This window comes from Ctenopharyngodon idella, chromosome 23, assembly GCF_019924925.1.
Source record: "Ctenopharyngodon idella isolate HZGC_01 chromosome 23, HZGC01, whole genome shotgun sequence".
Classification (NCBI taxonomy): domain Eukaryota; kingdom Metazoa; phylum Chordata; class Actinopteri; order Cypriniformes; family Xenocyprididae; genus Ctenopharyngodon; species Ctenopharyngodon idella.
In genome coordinates, this window is record NC_067242.1 from 11,659,222 (window position 1) to 11,684,570 (window position 25,349).

The window sequence follows — 25,349 nt, forward strand, 5'->3', positions numbered from 1 at the left end:
ACATAATTGCAAGGAAAAAAGTCAGAATTACAAGATATAAATGCAATTGCGAGAAAAAAGTAAGAATTGCGAGATATGAATGCGCAATTGCAAGAAAAAAGTCAGAATTGCGAGATATAAACACGTAATCGCTAGAAAAAAGTCAGAATTGTGAAATATAAACATAATTGCGAGAAAAATTCAGAATTACGAGATATAAACATGCAATCGCTAGAAAAAAGTCCGAATTACAATATAAACTCACAATTCTGACTTTTTTTTTCTCGCAATTGCATGTTATTTCATGCAATTCTGACTTTTTTTCTCACAATTGCATGTTTATATCTCACAATTCTGACTTTATAACTTGCATTGGTGGCAATGGTTCTACAATCAATTTAGGCTTATGATGCTTTTGGGAAACACAGTCCTGGTTTCACAGACAGGGCTTACATTAAGCCAGGATTAGGTCATAGTTCAATTACAATATTTAAGTAGCTTTTATAAACGTGCCTTAGAAAAAAAAACATTCTTGTAAAAAACTATGGAAAAAAATATGCATTAACAATTCGTTACCACGACTTAATGATACATCAGCACGTTTTAGTAATTTGTTCCCTTGTTTTAGTTAAATCAAAACGAGGAAAGGAATTAATTCAACGTGGCCACGTTTTACTAAAACAAGGGAGCAAATTAATAAACCATGGGAACAAATTCTTAATTCATGGCCTTGACATATATTTCTTTGTCTGCATGTCATGTGCGGTGCTCCGTAACCCACAACAATATTAAAAAAAAAGATTTGATTTGTTTTATTCAAACACTCAAACAACGATAGGACAACTCTATAGTGCGTGTGTTTGAGCGCAAGGCCGAATGACAAAAGCTGCCCCATGAGATGGCAATTTTATCAGTGTTTCTTGTTTTCAGACAGTCCTGTGCACTTTCTCTCTAAAAAATGTGAGCTCGTAACTTTTAATCCAAGGACTAATGGAGACGCCCCACCCCTCGCTATCGACCCTTTCTCCCTGCATGAAAAGCTCTTTGCCCCATGCATTACTATGGCAGCTTCCCATAGGGGATAGGCAGCATCGATCGCAATGATCACCAGAAAATTACTCTCATCATTTATTCATGGCCCACAGGTACAACAACGACGTGAAACACATCAAGATCTTAACAAAGGAGGGATCCTTCTACATTGCAGAAAATAGGAAGTTCAGAAGCATTTTAGTAAGTGCTAATGTTTTGTACTAGTTTTCAGCAAAGTCTTATTAAAACGTCTTTATCATATAGAGTGAAAAGTAAATGTTACACTCATATGTTTTTAAGGTCGGTGGAATCTGTGCAATAAAGATAAATGTTTGCATTATACCAGCTTATTACATTTGAAATCTCTTTGTATCATTTATACAATCCCTTTTGTTTTGTCATCTGTTTGCCTTCTAAAGGGCATTAGGAAATCATGCTGCTTAATGTCTCTATTCTCTAGAAAAATCAAATGTCTTTTGTCAGCTTCTTTTTGAAAGCACTTTTAGATTCGATCTCGCAAATGCCAGTTAAATAACATTATTGGATTGTGAATGCTGGAGTCATATTGAATCCGTTCATATATTTATTTTTTATTTTCCCTTTTAATGGCTGTAGATATTCACGCTTTTATGCGAACTGACATCATGTTGAGCGTATGTGTGTGTTTAATGCAGGAGCTGATCGAGTATTACAAACATCACTCTCTGCGGGAAGGATTCAGGACACTTGATACCACCCTGCAGTTCGCCTACCGAGAGCCGGAGAATGGAGCCAACAGTACGTCCTGTACACAAACATGCAAGTTTCAAATTCACGCAAACACGACTCGCCAATAACAAAATGTACTCTTGTTTTATATAACACAAAAGCCTCACTTTGTTTGTTTAATCTTAGTTTGAGTATAAACAATGATTCATGTTTAATAGTTGAAAACATGTGACATTGTTGTGATGACCAGTAGCTATGGTCACCAGGGCGGCTGCTAAGGCAGCAGTTACCTCATTGAAAGTCTTTAAACACATGCGTTTGAGACAAAATCTTTTCACATGTTCACAGGTGTCTTGATGTTTAAAGATACATTTCTCTTAGTTTGTCAAAAACAGAAGGTACATTTTCATACTACAGTATGTACGATTATAAAGCCTGAAACATGCACTAGTATAATGCAAATGCTTCTAGCTCAATTTCACGTTACTTTTGGAAATATCAAACAAAATAAATAAAAAATAAAAATATTTTAATAATTTATTATATTTAATTGTATATATACCATTCAAAAATTTAGGGTCAGTAAGAATTTCTTTAATTTTCAGTAATTCACAGTAAAGAATTCACAAAGAAATTCTATTTCAAATTGCTGTTCTTTTAAATGTTCTATTCCTGAAAGAATCCTTCTTCAAAAATGTAGCATTGCCATCTTAGGAATAAACTACATTTTAAAATATTTTAAAATAGAAAATGGTCACCAAGGCTTTATTTATTGATCAAAAATACAGTAAATACATTATTACAAAATAGTGCTGTCAAACGATTAATCGCAATTAATCGCATCCAAAATAAAAGTTTGTGTTCACATAATATATGTGTGTGTACTGTACTGTTATTATGTATATTTAAATACACACACATACATGTATTTATTTAAGAAATATTTACATGTATACATGTATATTTATATATTTATATTTATATATAATTTATAAATATATATTTTTGTTAAATATATACATGCATGTGTATATATATATATATATATATATATATATATATATATATATTATACACAATACACACACATATATTATGTAAACACAAACTTTTATTTGGATAGTTTGATAGCACTATTTTGTAATAATGTTTTTACTGTATTTTTGATCAAATAAATAAAGCCTTGTTTAAAGCTTAATTATTTATTTATTTTTATTTATATTAATTAATTTCACTTATTATTTGAATTAAATGTTTTAGTTAATTTAATTATAAAATAATATATATATATATATATAGCACATATACGAAAAGTGTATGTTCATGCAGGGCTCATTTTTTAGTTAAAAACTAACATACTTGCAGCATTCACATCAGCATTTGCATACTTGTTTCTGGCCAAAGAAGTTTTAGTGATCTTCTGTCTGTTCATGGCTTTGTGGTTGCGAAAGCTCTTAAGACATCTGTGTTGTTTTCCAGCTGTGGGAGAGGAACGAGTTAAAACTCTCAAACAGGGGCTGTTAGTAAACCCTGAGCTACTGAGCTGTGCTTACAGCCTGATCTGAGAGTTTATGGCGCATTGCAATCAGCGCTTAGACGAGATTTTATTGTAGCTCCATATGTCACAGCGAGGGCCTTGTCGCAATTGGGAAATGTTGGCAGATTGAGAAGCTGGGGGGACGTCACTCAAACACTTCACTGCTTTAACAAAGAGGACGAAAGCGATTCGACAACTCTGACCAAAGAATGGATCTCCCAGCATCCATTGCTGCTGTTTTTCTCTTCTCATCCCCAAGCTCTATTCCCATGCAGCACAGCTTCTTTGTTTTTTTTTTCATCTGAGCGTCTGCTTATGTGTCAATACATGCAAATCATATGCAATTGTTTTTGAGATGGCTGCCAGAGGCGCACAAGTCTTTCATGTAAACAGGACGTATAGAGCAACAGGGGCATCTACTCTAAGTGGTAAATTGACCCTACGTAGGCAGAGTACAGCAAGAGAGTTTCAACCGGAAAAAATCAGCATTGCGTTGTTCTTGTTGGACACCGAAATAATCCTGACTTTAATTCACAGGTGAAGACAGAACAAATTGCTTGATGGTTGCCCTTTCCCTCCTCATTTTTATTTATATCCAGGAAGCACTGGAGATGCTGTCAGCTATGCTGCGTTTCTACTTATATTCCATCGAATGTGAAGCGAGCCATGCGGGATAGACGGCAAATCCATAACCCTGAATATTTACGTTATGGGTAACGACATGCTGAAGGCTGGAGGTTTGAGCCTCGCAGCGTTTGCAGAATAGTGGGCGGACGGGTGTTTAGCTTTCCTGGAGTGACGTGGGTGGAATCTCAAGTGCCCATCAGTAGCTCGGACATCACAGGTTGGATAGTGGTCGGAGACAAGGCCTTTTGGAGACACAGCATGAGCTCCTGCATAAATTCATGAGCTCGGTTAGCCTCAGCTTGGGTTGTCCCTTCAAAACTTTGAACAGATGTTTAAGAAAGACATGAGATGCTTCTGAACCCAGTCGGAGTTGAACTGCTTGCCAGAGAACGACCGGATGAGCAAGAGGGAAATGGAGAGTGAGAAATGAAATGAAATAAGAGGAAGCTGAGACATAGTGATGAGTAATTAGATTTCAGAGTTCAAAACCAGACATTTTGTTCTATTTTCTGAATGTATTTCTTTTTAAAATCAACAACACATTTAAAATGGACCTTATTTATGTTCTTAGAACATTTCTGGTCTTACTGTGGATGTTCAAAAGTGCACATTATTCCAAAGAAAATAAATGTCTTCATAGTTTTGAGGGAAGCTCCGCCTCTGAACTGTCAGGATTTACTAAAGACACGCAGTGAAAAAATTAGTGCTGAAAAGGTGTGGACTCATTTAACCCTTCCCGTTCAAACCACCCGCTATAAGCAGGACTCAAAGCCCGGTCCGCTGGCATGGGAGTCGGGCGCTCTAACAAGGAGGCTAAAGACCGCAGTCTCTAGCATCAGTCGCTAGAGCGCCTCTTGAGAACAGGGGAGTGAGGTTTACACACACAGCTCTTACCAGCCTACAACAGTTACACTCACCCCCCTAAACCTCACTCCCATCCGGGTGACGGCACCAATGCAACCCCTCCTGTTCAAACCACCCACTCTAAGCGGGACTCAAACCCATCTATCTAGCTATCTATCTATCTATCTATCTATCTATCTATCTATCTATCTCACTTTTTTAATTTAATGAAGATGGTTCTGGTGGTGCTGCTTTTAGCCATTATACTCCAAAAATATGGAACATTTTACCAATTGAGATTAGACAAGCTTCAAACATTCACATTTATAAAAAGTAGGTGGAGACATCTTTTCAAAGATATGACACACTCCCAATCATCAGATTGTTCAGTGTTCATCGATGTCTTGTTAGTTACACTGCCGTATTGCTTTGGCCGCCTTCCACAGAAGAGTGGATGAGGAAACATATTGTGTTGCTGACACGCTAGGGGTCCGTGACGCTCTGGGCCGAGCCGGTCAGATGGAGCATCAGATGGCGAGGGGAATTCGCTTCACTGCCACAGCCGAGCGCAGACACAACTGGAGTTTTACGAGTAAACCCAGACCTCACCGAAAGTTCTCAGAGGAATGGGACTTGAATAGAAATATCCCACAACTGGCATTCTACCGCATACAACCAATGTGAAGCACTTAGAATCAGGCCAAGTGTTGATGCACGAAGTTTACAATCTGCTCTGTTTGCTTGCAAATGTTACGTTTCAATTAAACATGCTTTTTCTTTTGCTTTTCTTCTCTTTACCCTTGCCGCACCCCTACCTCACTCCGCCTCGCCCCACCGCGCCCATGCCTCCGCCCACCTCAGCCCCGTTGCTCTGCGGCCTGTCTTTTCTAACTCCTGCCGGCTACAGCTTTGTCCCCCCCTCTACCGCCCCATTCTGGTCAGGTACAGGTACACGTTTTCTTATCCATTGGTGTCATTTTGTCAAGGTCGTAGGAGATCTGAGGCTGCCATGCCCACCCTGCGTTTAACCCCGCCTCCCATGTCATTGTGCGTGTCTGTTTATAGATCATATCATAGCCGCTATCATCTCCTTTAATGCATGCACCATATGTCTTTTGTCAGCCGCACGACACTGACTGACAGACACTATGACTCATCATTATCTTATTTCAGGTAGTTAGCTTATTAGATCCGTCATTACGGGCTGTTTTTGTCAAAGGAGCTGTGATGAAAAGGAAGGAGTCGGCCTAACTTTGTGACATCTCTCTCTCCCTCCTTTACAAACTTCTCTCTTTGAGCATGACGGCAGCTAACTGGCAGCCAGTTCTCTGTCTGTACAAGTCTTGCTCACTTTAAAACAGCTGAAGAGAAAGCATCCTGGCACCGAGGCGGATTTCATCAACACACGTCTGGCGGAGGGCCTAGCTTCTCTGGCTGCCGTTCACAAAGTCCTCAGAGCCTCTGAAGTCCGATAAAACAAAGGCTCATTTGAATCCGCCACCACGTATTTCCCTCGGCCCACCGCATTTAGAGAGAACCGCGAAACGAGTCCAACAAAACGTCCAATAGTCAGTGAGCTGGTAGAAGGAACATGATGTGTTTTTGAGGGAAAAGTCTCCTGAAATGTAATTAACCCAGCGGATTATGCTGTTGACACATCTCAAGACATAATCAAAACAGCCACTTCAGCTGTGATTGGACCCGTCCCAGATTCACGAGAATCATTTATTTAGAGTGGATGTGCTAAGGCAGGCAAACACATGAAGGAGTGCGGTGATTACAAGAGTCCTCAGGGAAACTATACAGCCCGACTCTGCTGCATCCATCCTCTCTCTGTTTGTCTGGTTAATTTTGTCTGATTTTCATCTTCATTTCTATCCTGGGATGTTTGCTGCTAAATGTTCACTCTTATTTCTTGTCTCTACAGTGTTCACTCCCAAGGTGATGGGTGTAGCGATAGCCCGCTACGACTTCAGCTCCCGGGACACGCGGGAACTGTCTCTGCAGGAGGGCGATGTGGTGAAGATCTACAGCAAAACTGGAGCCAATGGCTGGTGGAGGGGCGAAGTCAACGGGCGGGTGAGTGTGTGTGTAGATGTGTTTGAAAGTATGCTAGCTTTCTGCATACTACATATTATACACTGCATAAATAGTATGTGAAACTCATGCAACAATAAAAGTTTTAAATAGAATTCTAAAAATTTGACATAATTTCATGTAATGGGATGTTGAATTGTACAACATGCCATGACATGACATGACATTGAGTTATCAATCAATCAATAAAAAAAACAAAAACAATTCTAAAATAAAAAAAAACAAGTAATATTTTCAAGAAATTAATACTTTTATTCAGCAAGGATGCATTAAATTGATCAAAAGTGACAGTAGACATTTAAAATGTTACAAAAGATTTCTATTTCAAATTAAGCTGGTCTTTTGAACATCCTATTTATCAAAAATCCTAAAAAAAAAACCCACAAAATTAAGCAGCACAACTTTTTTCAACACTGATAATAAGAAATGAGCAGCAAATCAGCCTATTAGAATGATTTCTGAAGGATCATGTGACACTGAAGACTGAAGTAATGGCTTCCAGTTCATTTGTCAAACTGGAAACAGGTTTAAAGGAATGCTTATCATTATGGCATACAGTATTTCTTGTAGTATGCTTCAGTTTACACTGCACATTTTAACACAGTTTGCTTTATTTTATAACAATATAAGTTTACTAGATAGTAAAATATTTAATGTATTTAAATATTTAAAAAGTACACAGTAATCTGTATTTTAAAATATAAAGTGCGTTTAGTGCACAGTCACAGAGCAAAACTACTGTTTGTTGATAACGTGCTTCTCTTCTCTAATCTAAGATGACAGACATCCTGCTAAGAATGTCAGTGAACTGAAACCGCACAGAAAATGTGGCATCACTATCAAATTAAGCGGCATTATTTCATACTGAGCCCAAAAGCTTATTTGTACTTAAAGCGTATCGAACTGTCAAATGTTTTTTTGAGCCTCTTGAGCTGTGTTATAATAGTTTCATCAGGGAGGCTGTAAGTGTAATTTAGTGAATAAAACGTTGCTGTTTTATGGATGGCAGTAATAGATTTTGGGATCAGTGCTTTGAATAGTTCCCCTGCCTCCTTCTGAAATGGACAGAACTGCTTTTGTCCCTTTTGTATTCAAATTGTATTCGAGGTGTGACATGATAAAACGTCAACCAATAAATCACATCTCTCCATTGTTAATCTGCGTTTTGTCCTAACCAGCTGTGACTGTCAACAGTGTTGCGTGGAAAGATGTTTTGATGGATGCTTGGTTTCTGTTTTTGTTGCCTTGTGGTGGACAATCCGGCCTACAGTATCAGCTCCTGTCGTCCAGTCAGAACTTGGCCTTCTGATATTTCTCTTTGAATCAGACTCATTTTTCTCGAATCATGTTGTACATTCAATTATTTGAAAAAATAAATAAATCTGCAATACATTTATGTTGGTTCTGTTCTGTTTACCCAAAGAAGGGTTATCGCTGCTCTCCCTGCTCTTATCCATGCTAGGCTGCATGGATGGGCACCCCGCTACAAATTTAACATTTCCAGAACGTTCTCAGAACGTCCCCACTGGTGTTGTGGACGTTGCCTAATATCGTTCCCAATACGTTCTGAGACGGTCACGATGTGGAGTTCTTTTAAGGGTTGGGGGACATTATTTGGCGGACCTTCAGGGAACATTCAGGACGTTCTGGGAATGTTTAGGGGACTATTACTATAGGATGTTCTGTTAACTTCCCAAATGTCCTCTTTGTAACGTTCTCGCGCGACCATAAAATAACCAAAATACAACGTCCCCCTAAAGTTATGCCCAGAACGTTATTAAATGACCAACAGAGGACTGCGTGGGAACGTTCTGTTAACGTCCCAAATGTCCTCTTTGTAACATTCTTATGTGACCATAAAATAACCAAAATGGAACGTCCCTCTAAAGTCATATAAGGAACCTTGAACTGCAGCACTTTCATTACCAAACGTCCCTTCCATTAGGAACGTCCCTTATGTTCTGTAAAGGTTCGGATCAGGTTCAAAGGTTCATCACCTTTAGGGAATGTTGCGCAACGTCGCCTTCTAGGTGGGCAGGGAGTTCTTACCCAGAACAAAACCATACTGCCAATCCAAACTGTATGTTAACTGTCAATCATCTTTGACGATAGTGGTCCTGACAGCCATTGAGTATAGAAAAACGATGTGCATCGCAACATAGTCATAGTAGACGATCACAGGAACAGCACAGCCATTTCTTCTCCCTCCCTGATTTGGCCGATCAAAAGAAAAAACAGCTCTGTCGTACTGTCCTGTTGGATATTATTGCTCAGGCCTGTGTGCAGCCACCAGAATTGCTTAAACAATCCAGCGCCGGCTCTCTTCCCCTCCTCTTGCAGCAGGCGCATCCTCAAGGTTATCCAGGCAATGAAGTGACGCAAATCCTCTGTAATACCCCCCGCAACCTTCTACTCTAATCACTCATTCCTTCTGTTCTGTCTCATCCACAGGTGGGCTGGTTCCCCTCCACGTACGTAGAAGAGGGCGAGGAGTGAACGGCTCAACGATCGCACACAAGAGAAAGGAAATTGAAGGAAAAAAGCAGATGGACTGCATTCGACTGGACTACACTGAGCTGAGTCACAGAGTCAGCTGATTGGCTGGTGCTCTTGCTCAATCTCTGTCTTGTTTGTCTATCCTGGAGGAAGTGCACAGGGTTTGATAGATGAAGGACTGTCTCTCAGGGAGCAGATTATAAAACACAACCCCGAACCCTCAGCCAGACTGCATCTTAAAAGACCCTTTCGGGCGCCTGGACGTGGCGTCGCGGATAAATCCAGGCCTAGGATGGAACGCACGGAATCGGACTTACACCGTGAGCTATTTCTGTATGTATGTGGCGGTTTGTCGGCTCACAGGGAAACATGTTTGTCCTGACCTTGCCTGAGTCCTCCTTACCTCCACTATTATTGATGATGCCCCCTCCCCGTGTGTACACTGCCCTGGAGGTGTTCTCACACACGGAAGACCCTCCCACCCTGCTATTCATCTCCGATTAAGATCATAGCTCCCTGCCATGTAGGCTGCGGTAATTGATTGCTGTCTCTTCCCTGTTTCCTTCCTACGAAATCTCTCTTATTTTCAGATTTCCACTTAAAGTGAACGACCGGTTGTTTTGTGCGTCGTGTTTCTGGCACGCTTATCTCGGGAGATATATTGTGGGGTTGTCACGGCGTGTTTATCTGATTTACGTGGTACCATGTCGGCAGGGAGACACGCAGCGAGACGTTGACAGGAAACAAAAGGGATCGCAGGTGACAGGCCTGTAAACAGCTTTTTCAGCAGGGGTTCACGGCCCCGAAAGCATTGTGTCACCCCATCCAGAAAGGATCCTGGTAGATAGCGCAGACAGTGCCTTCTCAATCAACTAATGAGGGGGATTTACACACATTTGCAAGAAGAATTGACACATTGAAAAACAATGAGGCAGATCATTCTGTTTTAAATCCAGTGAATCAGAACTCTTGAAAGTTTCGTGATGTGTAAATTAGTGGTTGACCGATATGGATCTGATGCAGATATCTAAATTTTAGGGTGGCCAATATTGTGCTGATATAATACACTGCCCGAAAAAAAAAAAGAAGTTTGGATTTAAATAGGCAAATGCTTAAGAGTATATGACTAGATCATTATTGAAGTGATTATTATGTTTCTAGCATGTTATATGTTTGGCAACAGTTCTTCTGACCCTAATTGATGGAGTGTGTAGCTTTTCATTTCTTAAACAACCATATAGGAAGACACATCATGGCCATATGCCAGAATGACAAAGCCAAGATTCATCAGGCTCAAATTGTGAAAGAATGGTTGGGAGGGAGCATGAAGAATCATTTTCACATGAATTGGTACTTCTGAATCCAGAACTTAATTTCATTGAAAGTCTTTGGGATGTGCTGGAGGAGACTTTACAGAGTGCTCACCTCTTACATTGTCAGTATAAGATCTTGACCAAAATTGATGCACCTCTTGATGGAAATAACATCATTTGGCCATGATTTGTCTTTCTACATGGCTGTTTAAGTAATGTAAAAGCTACACACTCCATCAATTAGGGTCAGAAGAACTGTTGCCAAACATATAACATGCTAGAAACGTAATAATCACATCAGTAAAGATCCAATCATAGACTCTTAAGCATTAGTTTACCATTAGTGTATATTGACAACCTTCTTGGCCAAGGGTTAGTAAGACATTTCTTCATTAAATCTAAATATAGCAGTGCTCTGTACTGTCGGATAGGATACTGGATACTTTTCACTTCCTGCAGTATTCCCCTTTGGGACTCATTCTTCCAAGAATTTTCCAGTGCTGTAATGAATTAGGTGAATGCTTTACCTGTCTGCAACTACGTGTAGATCTGTGCAATCTGAACTGCCTCTAAACTGTGATGAAATGAAAGTTTTCAGAGTGTTTAGACTGTGTTGAGGTGACAGACTCTATAACAGGAGAAAGGTCAAATCAGGAAACACTCAAACTGCTGGTTTGTCTCAAATGGTTAGATAAAAGTGCACTCACAAAGGATTATTTATTTATTTGTGATCTAAGAAGAGACTTTGACAGGAAAAGACATTCAAAGGAATACCGACAAATGACTGAAAAGCTTCAACCGATAAAAATGAAACGCATAAACAGAAATACACTCCCATGTGCCTATAAAGAAGTCCAATGTAAAGCGTCTCCATTTATAACTGGCTGTTCTTTCTTCACATTATGCTTTGATTGAACACAAAGACAAATCTTTTATCGTTTTACTTTTGCCTTCCCAAAGAGCTACATAATGTACAAAGTTGTCATGTGAGCAAGAATTATGTATTTTTTTCATTCCTGTAAAATGAGATGTGTAGAGTAAAAAAGGTAAATATTTATTGATTTATATATCTTTATCTGTGTTATAAAGATTTTGTCTTTTAAATGTATAATGTGAATAAGGCATCGATCAGCCGTCTCATTGTGTGATCTTTGTCTCAATGTAGCACAATGTAACACCACTAAGTGGCAGCATCATTACCAGATGCATCTCTCTTCATTCTCACCCTCTTCTGATGAGCTTATAGTTTTCCTTCCTCCTCTTTGGTTCTTTCCTTCAATTCTCCCAGTTATCATAATGCTGCCTTTAAGTTCAGGAAAGTCTGTACTAATGAGTTTGAAAGACAAACTAAAAAGACCACTAAAAAACAAAGATGGCGTTGCTGTGAAAAAAAGTCTATACTAATTAGCTTCCGTCATGATCCATTAACACATTCAGAAACTCTGGGCTCAAAGTTTCCCAGCTAATAACTTTCATGTACGCTCAACTCATAAATATGATCATTCTGACATGATTTAAAGGCAGCATAAGGCCCAATGATATTTAAAGATTCAGTATTTTCCTGTAACGCTGTATCAGTTCTCTCCTCACTGTTGTTATGTCACAGAGGATTCGAGTAGATTAACTTCTCATTAGGAAAATCACATTTACCAGCTGTTTATGGCATGACCATACCTCTCCCTCCCTTTATTTCTAAAGGTTAAAGGTTGGTTTTAGCATTGGCTTTTTTTTTCTTTCGGGCTTCGACTGAAAGAGGATTTTTGGTCTGGCACCGAAATCTGGGGCGAAATCCGTGCCCGAGGCAGATTATGGTCTTCTCTTGGGTTCGCTGTTCCCTTACACTCTAACTGCGAGCGGTAGAATTGGTTTTCTAAGCTTTCTCACCGGTAATCTGTTCCCACTCCTCTCTCCCCAGAGATGAACCCTGACAGGACGGATTTAACAGGCTTCCACACGTCGTTATATATTTATATACGGCAGAGTTTGTTTCAACAGAGTTGTGGGCCACTAATCACCCAGCAATCTCTAACCTCGAAGGAAAGGGATTTCTGTCTCTATTTTCTCTTTCTGCGGCATCGCCTGATGTTTTCTCCACTCACACCTTCATAATCATATTCTCCACTCTTTATCTAGATGCCCTTCGAACTTTTTTATGTAATGCTAAGGGCATAAAAGTTAAGTGAGCGCATATTTGAAGTCTGGTTTGTTGTGCTGAAAGTCACTAAATGTCTCGTGCTTTTTTTGTGTGTGTAATAATTGCTATTGTGGCATTTTCTATGTGCAACAATTTCTGGGGCTATTAAACAAGCAAAAAGCCATATTTATGTAATCAACCTTGAGTAACAGAATGACGGTACTCTGAGGGGCTCATGTTTAATGATCTGCTGTCCACTGAAGCCAAAGACATACACAAGCCTGGCCGCCATGTAAACCACCACAGTGGCCTAACCTGTAGCAGTGCAATCCGAGTGTCCTGCAGCGCCACCTAGCTGCTGTATCGCACTTGAAACTGTATATATGTTAATAAAGTTGCAATAAAAATGTATATCGCTTCTTTTTGCAAACTGCATTGCAGTCTTTTGTGTCTGGGTTTGTGTGGAAAAACTTTAATGGAGTGAGAAGCCAGTGCAAATGGTTGGTTTTAGGGCAGGTTAATCTGATTAAATTATGAAACAAAATCAATTAACTCAAAGACGGAAGGAATTGGGTAAAGAAAATGTGCTAAACAGTTTGATTTTAATAATTTAACCAATTGTTTGTTAAAATCACTCCTAAATATTTTTTTCTACTGATGTACCGAGTGATATACCAATAAATTATCTTTAAAAATTTAAATCAATATTTTATGAGTTGTTGTTTTTTTACCTTTATTCTTATATTGAACCTCTACGTGGGAGCAGTGTTATTTTAGTAAACTAGATATAAATTATCTTCATTTTTATTAATGTTTTGATTTAACAAAAGTAATTTGCTTTTGTCGTTTCATTAGTGTTTTTATATTATTATTAGGTTTCATTTACTTTTATTTCAGTTTTAGTTTGTTCGGTTTTAGTTTTTATGTATTTTCAGTTAATATTTTTAAAGCTTAAACTGTTAGTTATTTCAGGTAGTTGCCAAAGCTACATTTTTTACAATTTTCATTTAGTTTAGGTGTTTCATCTAATATTTATATTTATATTTCGTTTCAGCTTTATTTCAATGTTTTAGTAAATGATAATAACCCTACATTTGGAGTTTCTAGTTTTAGGTACTGCAACAACAGAATATTAAAGGGTTAGTTCACACAAAAATGAAATTTCTGTCATTAATTACTCACTCTAATGTCGTGCCAAACCTGTAAGACTTTCGTTCATCTTCGGAACACAAATGATAATATTTTTAATGAAATCCGAGCGATTTCTTTCCCTCCATTGACAGCTACGCAACTACCACTTTGATGCTTTAAAAAGTTCATAAACAGATCCTAAAACTAATCCATATGAATTGAGCGGTTTAGTCAAAATTTTCTGAAGAGACACCGATCACTTTATACGCTGAACAGATTTAATTTAATTTAGTAAATGATGACAGAATTTTCATTTTTGCCTGAACTATCCCTTTAATGCACAATGCGAAAGACTTTTGCATTTCAGTTAGCTCAAAAAATATGTCAGTCCTCAAGGTTGGCAGACTTGTGCATTCATGTATGCGGCTGGGAAGAGAACTTGCTGTCAAATTTTGTAGTCATGTAGAAAAGTGTGCGTGTAAAATAGGGCTTAAAACAGTGCCGGTCACCATCTGTTTGAGCGTATGTGGAGAACACGTTCTGAGGAAGACGACGGGGTCATTTGGTTGGTGTTGAGGCGCTCAAAGTGTCTGCCGAGACTCAATCTATCGCCTCAAAGCAATGTCTGCAGAAGAAAGCTTGCTCAGATGAGGATTGATTTACAGAAAAGTCATGACTGCGGCAGAAGTCTCGAGCCCCTTTATCCCCACTTCCAGCTCCTGAGGTAAACACTCATTTGCTGGTGTAAATGTAGAGAAATCAGACAGAAGACTCTTCCCTGAAAGCCTGGAACTAAAGAAAGACGCGTTAAACTACATCAAAAGTGACATCTACCCGCAAAACAAACTGATTTTATGTACCCACCTCTATCCAGAAGAAACCATCTTTGACATTTAACAAAATGCACTCGGTTTTTGTGTTTTTCTCATATCGAGTGAGCCTGTACCTTGGTATTTTGATTATTATACAACGATCTGCAGAGGATATTGTTTTTAATAATGGAGCACCTGTAAAAGCTCATAATATTTGCTTTTTGTCCACAGTGTCTGGTAGACGTCTCCTTAAAGATCCATGTTGGGCAGCATTTGCTGCAGTGGCCATCTGGGAGCTGTCAGTGGAAAAGGCAGTAGCCGACGTGTAAATATCAAGTCCTACAGCCCACATTCACACACCCGCATGCAGTCTCCTAATGTATTAATAGCAACGCCACTGATCTTCCTATTACACTGTCTTCCATCTTGTGAGCCATTTCAGGAAAATGCAGCGGCCCCTAAGTTCCCAACAGCATGTGCTCACTGCTAGAGCCGACTCTACTACTACTACTACTACAACAGCTCTTCTCTTAATATTTTAAAATCTTTCTTTTCTCATAGCATGGTCACACTTTAAAACCTGATAAGCTCAGAATACTCAAAACATTTAAGTAAACAACTCAAAGATTATTCTAGTAGCCCCCAAAAAATATTATTTATACTCTACAAATTCAGTAACTACAATTTATTTGAAATAATGAACAAACTAACACCTAATCTTTACAGTTAAGTGTAAATTAGCAACAGCACATGCTAATGTACCATCAAAGAGACTATCACTTGCATGAACTGTTAATTGACATGCAGTATAATCTCAAAGTTTCACAGCCCATTCTCAACCTAACCATAGGCACTACTCTTCACCACGACCCTACAAAACTTCAATATCACACCTTTAAATACCAAAATAACAGAACATTAAACAATAACACATCTTCCCCTTATTAATCTTGTGCAAAAACACAAAATAACACTCAATTTCAACATTTATTCAGAGTTACAGAGTGTGATGCAAAGCATGCTGGATACTTGAAATCTGCTGCAACTCAGTTTAATGTTGAATGGATTCTTCTGATAATGTCAGTTACGCCGCTAACTGGATGACGTCACTTTATATCGCTCAGTAAACTTAAAAATAATAATTTAAGAATAAAGGTTTACTCAAAAATGTTGAGCAAAAATAAAACTAAACTCGTTCAGAAAATGTAATTGTTTTAAGTTGCATCAATGATTTAACAGACTTTAATTGCAGCATACTCAGTCTTTATAAGTTAGCAGTACTGCAGTTTTGACATAGCTGTGAGAACCAATGAGGTTTGCGCAGTTGTTTATTCTCCACCTTTTTCTCCTTATATGGTGTGGTGTGCACTGACCGAGCTGCAACAATCAACGTTCTTGTTTGCGCACTTTTTGTATATGTGAAGAAGTCACACTGGTTTGTAGGGACATGAATAAGGGACAAGATGTTTATTGCAAATGATCTCATATGTGATATTTCATGTCACATTTTATTTATTAATTTATTTTTTTGTTTTTTATTTTTTTTTGTATATATAAAATGCTTTATGAAAGAAGGAAGAATAACAGTGTAGGCCTACTTACAGAAAATGTATCCAGTTTTATATATATATATATATATATATATATTCATTTTTCATCAGAAAAAAATATAAATCTTAAATCTTTTCATTTTGTTTTTCAAAGCGAAGTGTCCTTTACCCTTTACCCTAACTAGACTGAAGCAACTTAAGTTTATTTGATTATCCATACATCATGTTTTAGAAAAATCATGTAAAAATCTGAGTTTCAAAAATGATAAAACAGGCTTTTAAGGAACATTTATTTGTACATCTCTCAATCATCATTATATTGTATTAAAAATACAAAGCTTTTATCATAAAACTAAGCATTTAAATATCATTTTACAAAGACTGTTATTTTGCTCACACTGTAAACCCTAATGCTCAAAATACTTAATTGTTTTGAGTAGGACAAACTTAAATTTAACAAATTAGTTCAGTTAAATTAACTGTTACGAGTATTTAGAACTTTTTTTCTTTTGAGTTCACAGAACTGATATATTTTAAGCAAACTGAACTGTTTCATTGTTTTGAGTTGTATGAACTCTTTTCTTTTAATGTAGACTAACTTAAGTTTAACTGAAACTGGGCTGGGATTTCTATTTCCCAGCATGCTTTGCCCATGGCACTCGAAAGGGAGAGTAAATGCTAAAATTAAGTGTTATATGTTTTTTTTTTTTTGTACAAAATTAATGGATAAGGGAGATTTAGTAGTGATTAATGTTTTGTTATGCTAATTTAGAAAAGTTTCTGTTAATGTGGGTTTTTGGAGAGTTACCATCATGGTGACAAGTGGCACATGCGGCTTGGTTTGAGAGCCAGTTACGTGTTTTAAGCTGCTGTACTCATTCAGTCAGCATTATACCATGCTATCATGTTAGCAATTTAACGTGTTGACATTTTCTGATTTTTTTTATTAAGGTTTACAGTGAAGTAAATAACTCATTTGATTTGGAAGACCTCAAAATAAAAAAGTTAATTAATTAAATATTTTATGTTAATTGCTATCAAAGTGTATGAGTTAGCTAACTCAGTACTTCAAGTTAAGAGCAATTATCATGCATGAGTACTACAAACTCAAAACTTGATAGTTCTGCTTACTTAAAATTGGGAACATCATAACTCAAAAAAAAAATAATGTAACTGATTACCTCAAATTTTTTGAGTTAGCCTAACTTATTTGGGTTTACAGTGCAGTTTGGGCCTCTGAATGAAATTGAGAGTATGCAAAAATGTAGATTTATTTGAATAAACTGTCAGGATTTACAGGGTTAATGCTTTGTCTCAAAGAGTTACTGTATTTCAACATGACCTGAGCATAAAACCGAACGGGGCTGTAATAAAACCCTGAGATCCACGGGCCACATTTAATACCGCATCCTCTGAGCCGAGCAACACATACACGTGGAGTTACAGCATGATAGAATTCATCAGAATCCATCAACAGCAGATCTGTGCCATCACACACCGACAACAGTCTCGCGTCTATCCGGCACTTGAACCCGATAAGATAAGACCATCTCCGCAGTTTTTTTAAAAGGAAACTGCTGTCTGCAGCGAGCAGAATCTTGCCAGTGATCTGCTGAAGCTCTCAGTGGAGGGATGTGGCATCTCTCACCCTGCCTCTTACAATGTCTAGTTTTCATGTATCAGCGGGTGAGAAAAGAGATGCTTTTGGTCTCTTCTGCTACCGGATCCTGACATGTGTTGCTCTGCAGAGTCCAGGAAATCCGATTCAATACATGGATACTGGATCTGCAAAAATGACTTAACATTTGCAGGGATATAGAGTCATGTTAAAATATAAATATTTTTTCACTCAGAAAGACTCACATTGTATATTTTTGGTGCACCAAAAAAAAAAAAACTAAATAACAAATTATTTAGTGATGGCCGATTTCAAAACACTGCTTCAGGAAGTTTCGGAGCGTTATGAATCAGCGTGTCGAATCCGCAGTTCGGAGCGCCAAAGTCACATGATTTCAGCAGTTTGGCGGTTTGACACGCGATCCGAATCATGATTCGACACAAATGATTCAAAACGCTCCGAATCTTTTTGAAGCAGTGTTTTGAAATCGGCCATCACTAAATAATTTGTAATTTTGTTTTTTTTGGCACACCAAAATATTCTCGTCGTTTTATAATATTAATATTGAACCACTGTACTCACATGAACTGAATTAAATATGTTTTTAGTACCTTTATGGATCTTGAGAAAGGAAATATCATTGCTCCCTATGCAGGCCTCACTGAGCCATCGGATTTAAACAAAAATATCTTAATTTGTGTTCCGAAGATCAACGAAGGTCTTACGGGTGTAGAACGCCATGAGGGTGAGTAATAAATGACAGAATTTGAAAGTGGGTTGCAAATTCCGTTAAAATACTAAATATGCATACACAACTGTTCTACGTAGATTTGACAGCTCTATTCATTAGCCACTAAACGTTATGGGCCTATAAGTAGTGATATAAATGCTTTAAACCCTAGGTTGTTGGCCTAAGCGTCCCGATCTAGCAGGTTGTTCTATACATGGCAGGAGAATTACAAGACGGGAGAGATGCTTGTTTCTATTTGGTTCCTGAAGAACCATCCGCTCTGGCTGTGTCAAATCCCTTGCGCTCTTCCAGAATGCCTCCAGGTATATTCCACTTTCATTTGTCATCCAGAAATATGATGGCATCAGCTATTCTCTTCAACTCCACAGAGAGAGTTTTTCATAACACTGCTGCAAGACATTGACAATAAAAAATCCACCAATCACTTCTGGAGACGGGTGAAGTCATTGTGGCCTAGGTAAGCAGATTTACATTTGGAAGTTTTTAATGAAATACTTGGTTCAGTATAAAATCTCATGTTTAGTTGGTTTACATTCAGGCACATAAGTTTCCTTGTCTTTTATACTGTATATGAAGGGTGTTGCATATGAAGAACACATTTTTATTTATAGTTTTCCTAGCTTTTGCCAATGGCCGACAACTCTGATGTGTGCGTTGAGTTTCATGCAATTCGAAGCATGTTAAGAGTCTCAAAAACACATGGAAAGAAGATTAAAGTTTGACGCATTGTCATGCTAACTGTATTTAAGATATCAAGAATCTTGTTGTGTGTCTTTACATTATTCTGATCAGGTTTGAAGTGAATCGGGTAAATATAAGAGGGCGATTTCAAAGCATTTTGAAAGTGACACACTTCCTGCTGCCAATTGGTGGCGCAATAACTTTGACTCACAATTACCATTGATTTTTGTTGAAATTTCAACATTGATTCAATATTAATTGAGGGTGCAAAAGAGACATTGATTCAATGCAGTTAACGTTGACACATTAACATTGATTCAACATTATTTCGATCATTGATGCTATCTGGGAAATGACCATTTCAAAACACAGGTTACACGCCCACTTTCTCCTGTAATAGTCTTCGCGATTCTTTGTGTTTTGTTTTCAGCACTTCTTTTTGTTTGAATCTTATTTTGAAGTTTTGATCTCTTTTGAGACTTTTATTCTGTTTATTTTTTAAGAGGTCAAGGTTTTATTTTTTTTTTGTTATTTTGTAGCTTGACAGCTTCAGTTCTCATTCACTTTGTTTATATTGAAAAGCAGAACCAGAATATCTTTCAGAATATTCAATCTTTTGTCTTCCAGAGACAAAAGAAACAACATTGGAATGACATGTGGGTGAGTAAATAATGAATTTTCAATTTTGGGTGAAATTTTTTTCCCCTTACAACACTGCTGTATTAACACAGTTGGGTTCATGCAGTCCTTTCAAAATGTCTTGGCATGGTACTATGAATTTTAAATCCGATATTCACATTCACAAGATTATATTAAAGTGTGCAGCTCTGAATCGGTGACTTTTGCATTTCTTCTTTGTAGCAACATTTGTGTGAAAAACATGTGCTTTTGTAATAATGTCCTGGGTTGCACCATATGTTCTTCACAAAAAATACTAAACCCACTTTCTTTTTTTCTTGACACTTTTGAATATCTGTCTGTGTGCATAATGCAAAATCCATCGAGAACAACTGCACAGTTGGCGTTTTTGGCAAGAAGCACATGAAATTACAGTGTTTGTATTCCCCATGGCTCATATTCAGCGCCAAGAGCTATTTTATTAGCCAAAAACCTCTCGTTAACAAACGTGATTAAAGGTAAGTAAGATCTGTATCTTTTCAACTTGTTCTGAAGGCTGATGCTGGTTTTCTTGCCAGTTCCAGTTTTTTTTTTTTTTTAATCCTAGACAGCAGTGATTAAATGGAAAGCAAATGGAGATTTTTGCTAACCCAAAAGTGATCTCATCAATGTCTGTGACCTGATACGATACCAAAGACAGCAATGAAAAATGAGAGTTTTTAATATGAACTCAAACATTTCTCAACAAATTATTCCAAGACCAATTCATTTGAGCTATGCCATCCACATTCATCATATTTCTGCCCTGTTGCTTCTTCAACAATCTCTGATCGTGCTGCACTAGTGAGAGCTGCCATTAGGAGGAATAGCGGGGTAGAAGCAGGGAGGACTACATTAGCCTAATAACAGACATCTGGTGGCCATTCATTAACTTGACCATCCTTGATGTCCTCGACCTGGAATGCCATCTCTCACTTTGTAGAGATTCAACTTTGGTCAAATCAACAAAAGAGATGGTGGAGAGGAAAGAAGCTTTAAAGGGAGGGCAGAGGGACAGTGGTGAGACGTTCATTAGCTGAGTGGATGCCTGTCGTGGGACGTCTTAGAACTAGTGATCAGACGGATGGACAGGTAGGAGGATGAGAGGCTCTGATCTCCGATGACCTCGGATTAACTAAGGGGATTTTTGTGCTTGTGCAACACAGGATCTTTACATTTTGATTTACCACCCTTAAAGGGTTAGTTCACCCAAAAATGAAAATTCTGTCATTAATTACTCACCCTCATGTCGTTCCACACTCGTAAGACCTTCGTTCATCTTCGGAACACAAATTAAGATATTTTTGATAAAATCTGATTGCTCAGTGAGGCCTCCATTGCAAGCAAGGCAGTTAACACTTTTCAATGCTCAGAAAGAAACTAAAGACATATTTAAAACAGTTCATGTGACTACAGTGGTTCAACCTTAATGTTATGAAGCGACGAGAATACTTTTGTGCACCAAAAAAAAAAAAGACTTTATTCAACAATATCTAGTGATGGGTGATTTTTAAACCACTGCTTCATGAAGCTTCGAAGCTTTACGAATCTTTTGTTTTGAATCAGTGGTTCAGAGTGCGTATCGGACTGCCAAAGTCACGTGATTTCAGTAAACGAGGCTTCGTTACGTCATAAGTGTTTCGAAATTTCAATGGTTCACCACTAGGGGGCGCGACTTTGGCAGTTTGATATGCGCTCCGAACCACTGATTCGCCCATCACTAGATTTTCATTTTTGGGTCAACTAACCCTTTAAGACAATCAGTTCCTACCTAAACCTGTTGAAAGGTCATATTTCAACCATGACTGTATAACTTGACTTTGTGAGCAATATACTGTAAATAAAAGTGTTGCTACAAAACCCAGTGTTGCTATACAGTTCTTAGTGGTTTTAGTGCATTTCTAGGCTGTTGCTAAAGTGGTTGATTCCATACTTTGGGTGGGTCTTAGAGCCTGGACCAATAGTGATGCTTTTCTTTAGCAAACAACATTATTTTACTAAAACATTATTATGAACTCAAACAACCCACATTTCTTTTCTTGCAGCTTAGTACAATAAAAGAGTGTCTTGTGATGCAGCATTCTTTTGTTGTGCAGGTTTGCTTTGGCCTTGAGCGTGGTCAAAATCTGACTAATTTATAGTAACACATAGCTGATAAAAGCACTGAAATCCAGGATTTTGTACTGTTTAAAAGACATTCATACTGGTTTCTTTATCATTTTTTTGCAGTTGAAGTTGAAAGACTTAGCAACACATGAAACACATGCTATATATACTAAAACTACTATATACCAAAACTAAATCCGAAATAAAATAAATTAAAGCTAAATAGATTTTAATAAAACATATAAAAAGCAAAAGCACATTAACAAAATTACTAAAACTTAAAATTAAAAGGAAAACAACATAAAAATAAAAGCTAATTCAAAACATTAATAACTACTATATAAATAATAATAAAATAACACCGTCCCCATCATATACCCCAATATCCAAAAATATTAATGTTTTTATTTATTTATTTTTTTTTAGAAATGGAAATAAAAATGGAACTATTTTTATATATAGGTTTATACATTTTTGAGGCTTTTGTAATGTCCTAAATCAAAACGAATAGCCAGTTTCATAGTGACATCCTGCAGGAATTAACACAATTTTGTGGGAAAACGACAAGAACATCAGTAAGTATTAGCAATGAATTTGATTGATTTAATTTGGATTTGTGACTGGGCCTGACTAAAGCATACTTCTGAAAGACTGCTTTATCCTTTACAATAGAAATAAATATCTTTAACAGAAATACTTTAGCATTTTTATAAATTTAAAGTTCAAAAGTTACTGCATAACAGAAATATACCCAGATAATACACAGTAGAGCAATTGTTTTGTACACCTTGTTCTGTGAATATGGCTGCCATATTATTAAACAGGAAGTAGTCACTCTATAATAAGAATAGTATTAAATCATTCAGTTCTAACCCTTAGCTGAATTGTTGTTCCAAGCTATGTGTGTGTGCGCGCGCACATCCATCCATTGAAATTACATCCACAATGTCTGGTGTTCACACTTCTTGCTTATCTACTGCTGGAAAGGGCATGCCGTAGGTCTAAATAATGCATTACATCTTTAGTTTATCTTGGCCATACTGCAAAAGAAGTCTATTTCCCCACTGCCAGAGAAAATATGCTTGCAGTGCTGCTAAGGTGTCAGTGTGTGTGCACCTCTGAGACACAGAGAGGGAGAGAGAGAGAGAGAGCGATACACAGCAATATAGTTCTTGTATATTTGGATCTCTGAGTTTTGTATTCTGGAGAGGTGTGAAAAACTAACTTGGAAAATGGCAAGAATAATCTTCAGTCATACACCTGCCTCTGCCCCAGGGACTCGTCCGTGCCAGGAAATATTTTTATTTTTATTTGTATGAATTCGTCACATGAGGTTCGGTGGCTTAATGAAGTTGTGCTGGAGTAATCTGGACTATATAGTTGATCAAAACTGTTTTACCCACAGTTCTTCTCTAATGAAAGCACTATTTAAATTTGCATTAAATCATAGTAAGGAAAAAGTGACTTAGTGTACCAGTGGATTTCCTTATTTCTCACCTCCCGATCTGCATTCAGTAGTCAGATATTTCCCAATATTCCCTATCGTCCATGGCAATCTTGTATATCAGTCCACTCGTTTAAGTAACTAACCACCACTACTTTCATGTCTCTCTCATGTCTTTCATTTAAACTCTATTGGAGCCATCTTGCCCCATTATTAATTCTAGTGAAAATGACCTTCGCTTTTAAAAATAAAGATTCTTTATTGGCATCGATTCCGATTGGCATCGGTTCCATGAAGAACCTTTAACATTAATGGAGACTTTCCATTGCACAAAAGGTTCTTTATAGTAGAAAAGGGTTCTTTAGATTATTGACTTTGTTCTGTTTGAACACAAAAGAAGATATTTTGAAGAATGTGGGTAACCAAACAGTTGCTAGACCTCATTGAAAAAAAGGACCATGGAAGTCAATGGCGACAAGAAACTGTTTGGTAACCCACATTCATCAAAATATCTTTTGTGTCCAACAGAAGAAAGAAACTCATACAGGTTTAGAACAACTTGAGGGTGAGTAAATGATGAAAGGATTTTTATTTTTGTGTGAACTATCCCTTTAAAAAAAAGTTCTTTTACGAACTGTTAACTGAAAGGTTCTTTGGGGATCCAAACATGGTTCTTCCCTCTAGAAAGATTTCTTATTATTGTGAAAAATGAATGCTAACAGACTCTAAATGATTTCAGATATGATTCCCATTTCTTTTTATCACCTCTTATGTTTAAAACATTGTAGGTGATGAGTCATGAAGTTTCCGTTGTTTATATTCAGTGCATGATTGTGTTCTGGGATTCTTGTACTGTTTTAAATTCTATTAAAATGTTCTTTGTTTTAATACTATTCTTTGTGCCGATGCTACTACTTGCATACATTCCTGTGGCTTTTTCTTGTTTTTAAAATGAATTTCATGCCAAACAACCTTGAATACCTTTTACATTTCCACAATGGTTTGACCTTCAGGATTCTCCAGCGCTCGCACGTGTTCTCCAGCGCTATACTTCATTCAGGTATTCTACCTTAAGCGTGCAAACATGAACCCATGCACTTTGTTTTGCTCTCCAGCAGCTCTTTATAGAATGAGCTGAGCTTCTCTATTCCTTTAAATCTGACAAATGAACATCCTCATGCAGCCAAATACCAAATGCAGTGTGTGTTCTGCCTTTTGAAAGCGCTTGTTGCCAATGTTTTTGCAGCGATATTCCCATTAGCGGTAGAGGGAACAATATCACCATTACTCCTCCAGGAGAAGGACTTAGATGCCGAGCCAATGTTGGGCTTTTGTACTGGGAAGAAAAGCGAGATGCTGAATGGTGGATAATGATCTTACCGAAGCTCGTTGGCTGTCTGAGTTCAGGCGGCGGTTCTTTGGGTAACATTGGTTCACTGTTCCTCTGTGTTGCTGTTATCAACTTCAGATGGGTCTTCCAGAAACATATCTGCAGTGGTTAGCAACAGGAATGTCTGAATACTTCCATGAGTATTATTGTAATGCTATTAGCTGATAAAAATAAAAGTGTGTAACTTTGAAAGTCTTACCCTGAGTAGGAAACCATAAATCAAAACCCTGAAATGGTCAACGTTAAACGAATCCTCAGTTTTTTTTATTCCTGTTATCAGTGAAAACGTTGGATGTGCCTGAAGTAAAAAAATCATCATGTTTACTGAAGCTGAACTTCTTAACAAATGGAAAAGCTCATTTAAAAATCAATAGACTGCCTTGTTCAAGGGCAGATTAACTCCAGATGCAAGAAAAACTGACACGTTGCTTTAAGGAAAAAAA

General features: G+C 37.6%; 1 protein-coding gene across 1 annotated transcript in view; it reads left to right on the plus strand.

Moving 5' to 3' along the window:
* The window catches only part of LOC127505816 (guanine nucleotide exchange factor VAV3), a 73,838-nt gene extending 60,661 nt beyond the window's left edge, over positions 1 to 13,177 (plus strand). Inside the window, exons 24-28 of the mRNA XM_051881657.1 lie at positions 1,125 to 1,212; positions 1,686 to 1,788; positions 5,588 to 5,668; positions 6,654 to 6,805; positions 9,275 to 13,177. Of these exons, the coding sequence (XP_051737617.1) occupies positions 1,125 to 1,212; positions 1,686 to 1,788; positions 5,588 to 5,668; positions 6,654 to 6,805; positions 9,275 to 9,319 (469 nt within the window). The 3' untranslated portion in view covers positions 9,320 to 13,177. The remainder of the gene's footprint in view (positions 1 to 1,124; positions 1,213 to 1,685; positions 1,789 to 5,587; positions 5,669 to 6,653; positions 6,806 to 9,274) is intronic.
* The last annotated feature ends 12,172 nt before the right edge of the window (positions 13,178 to 25,349 follow it).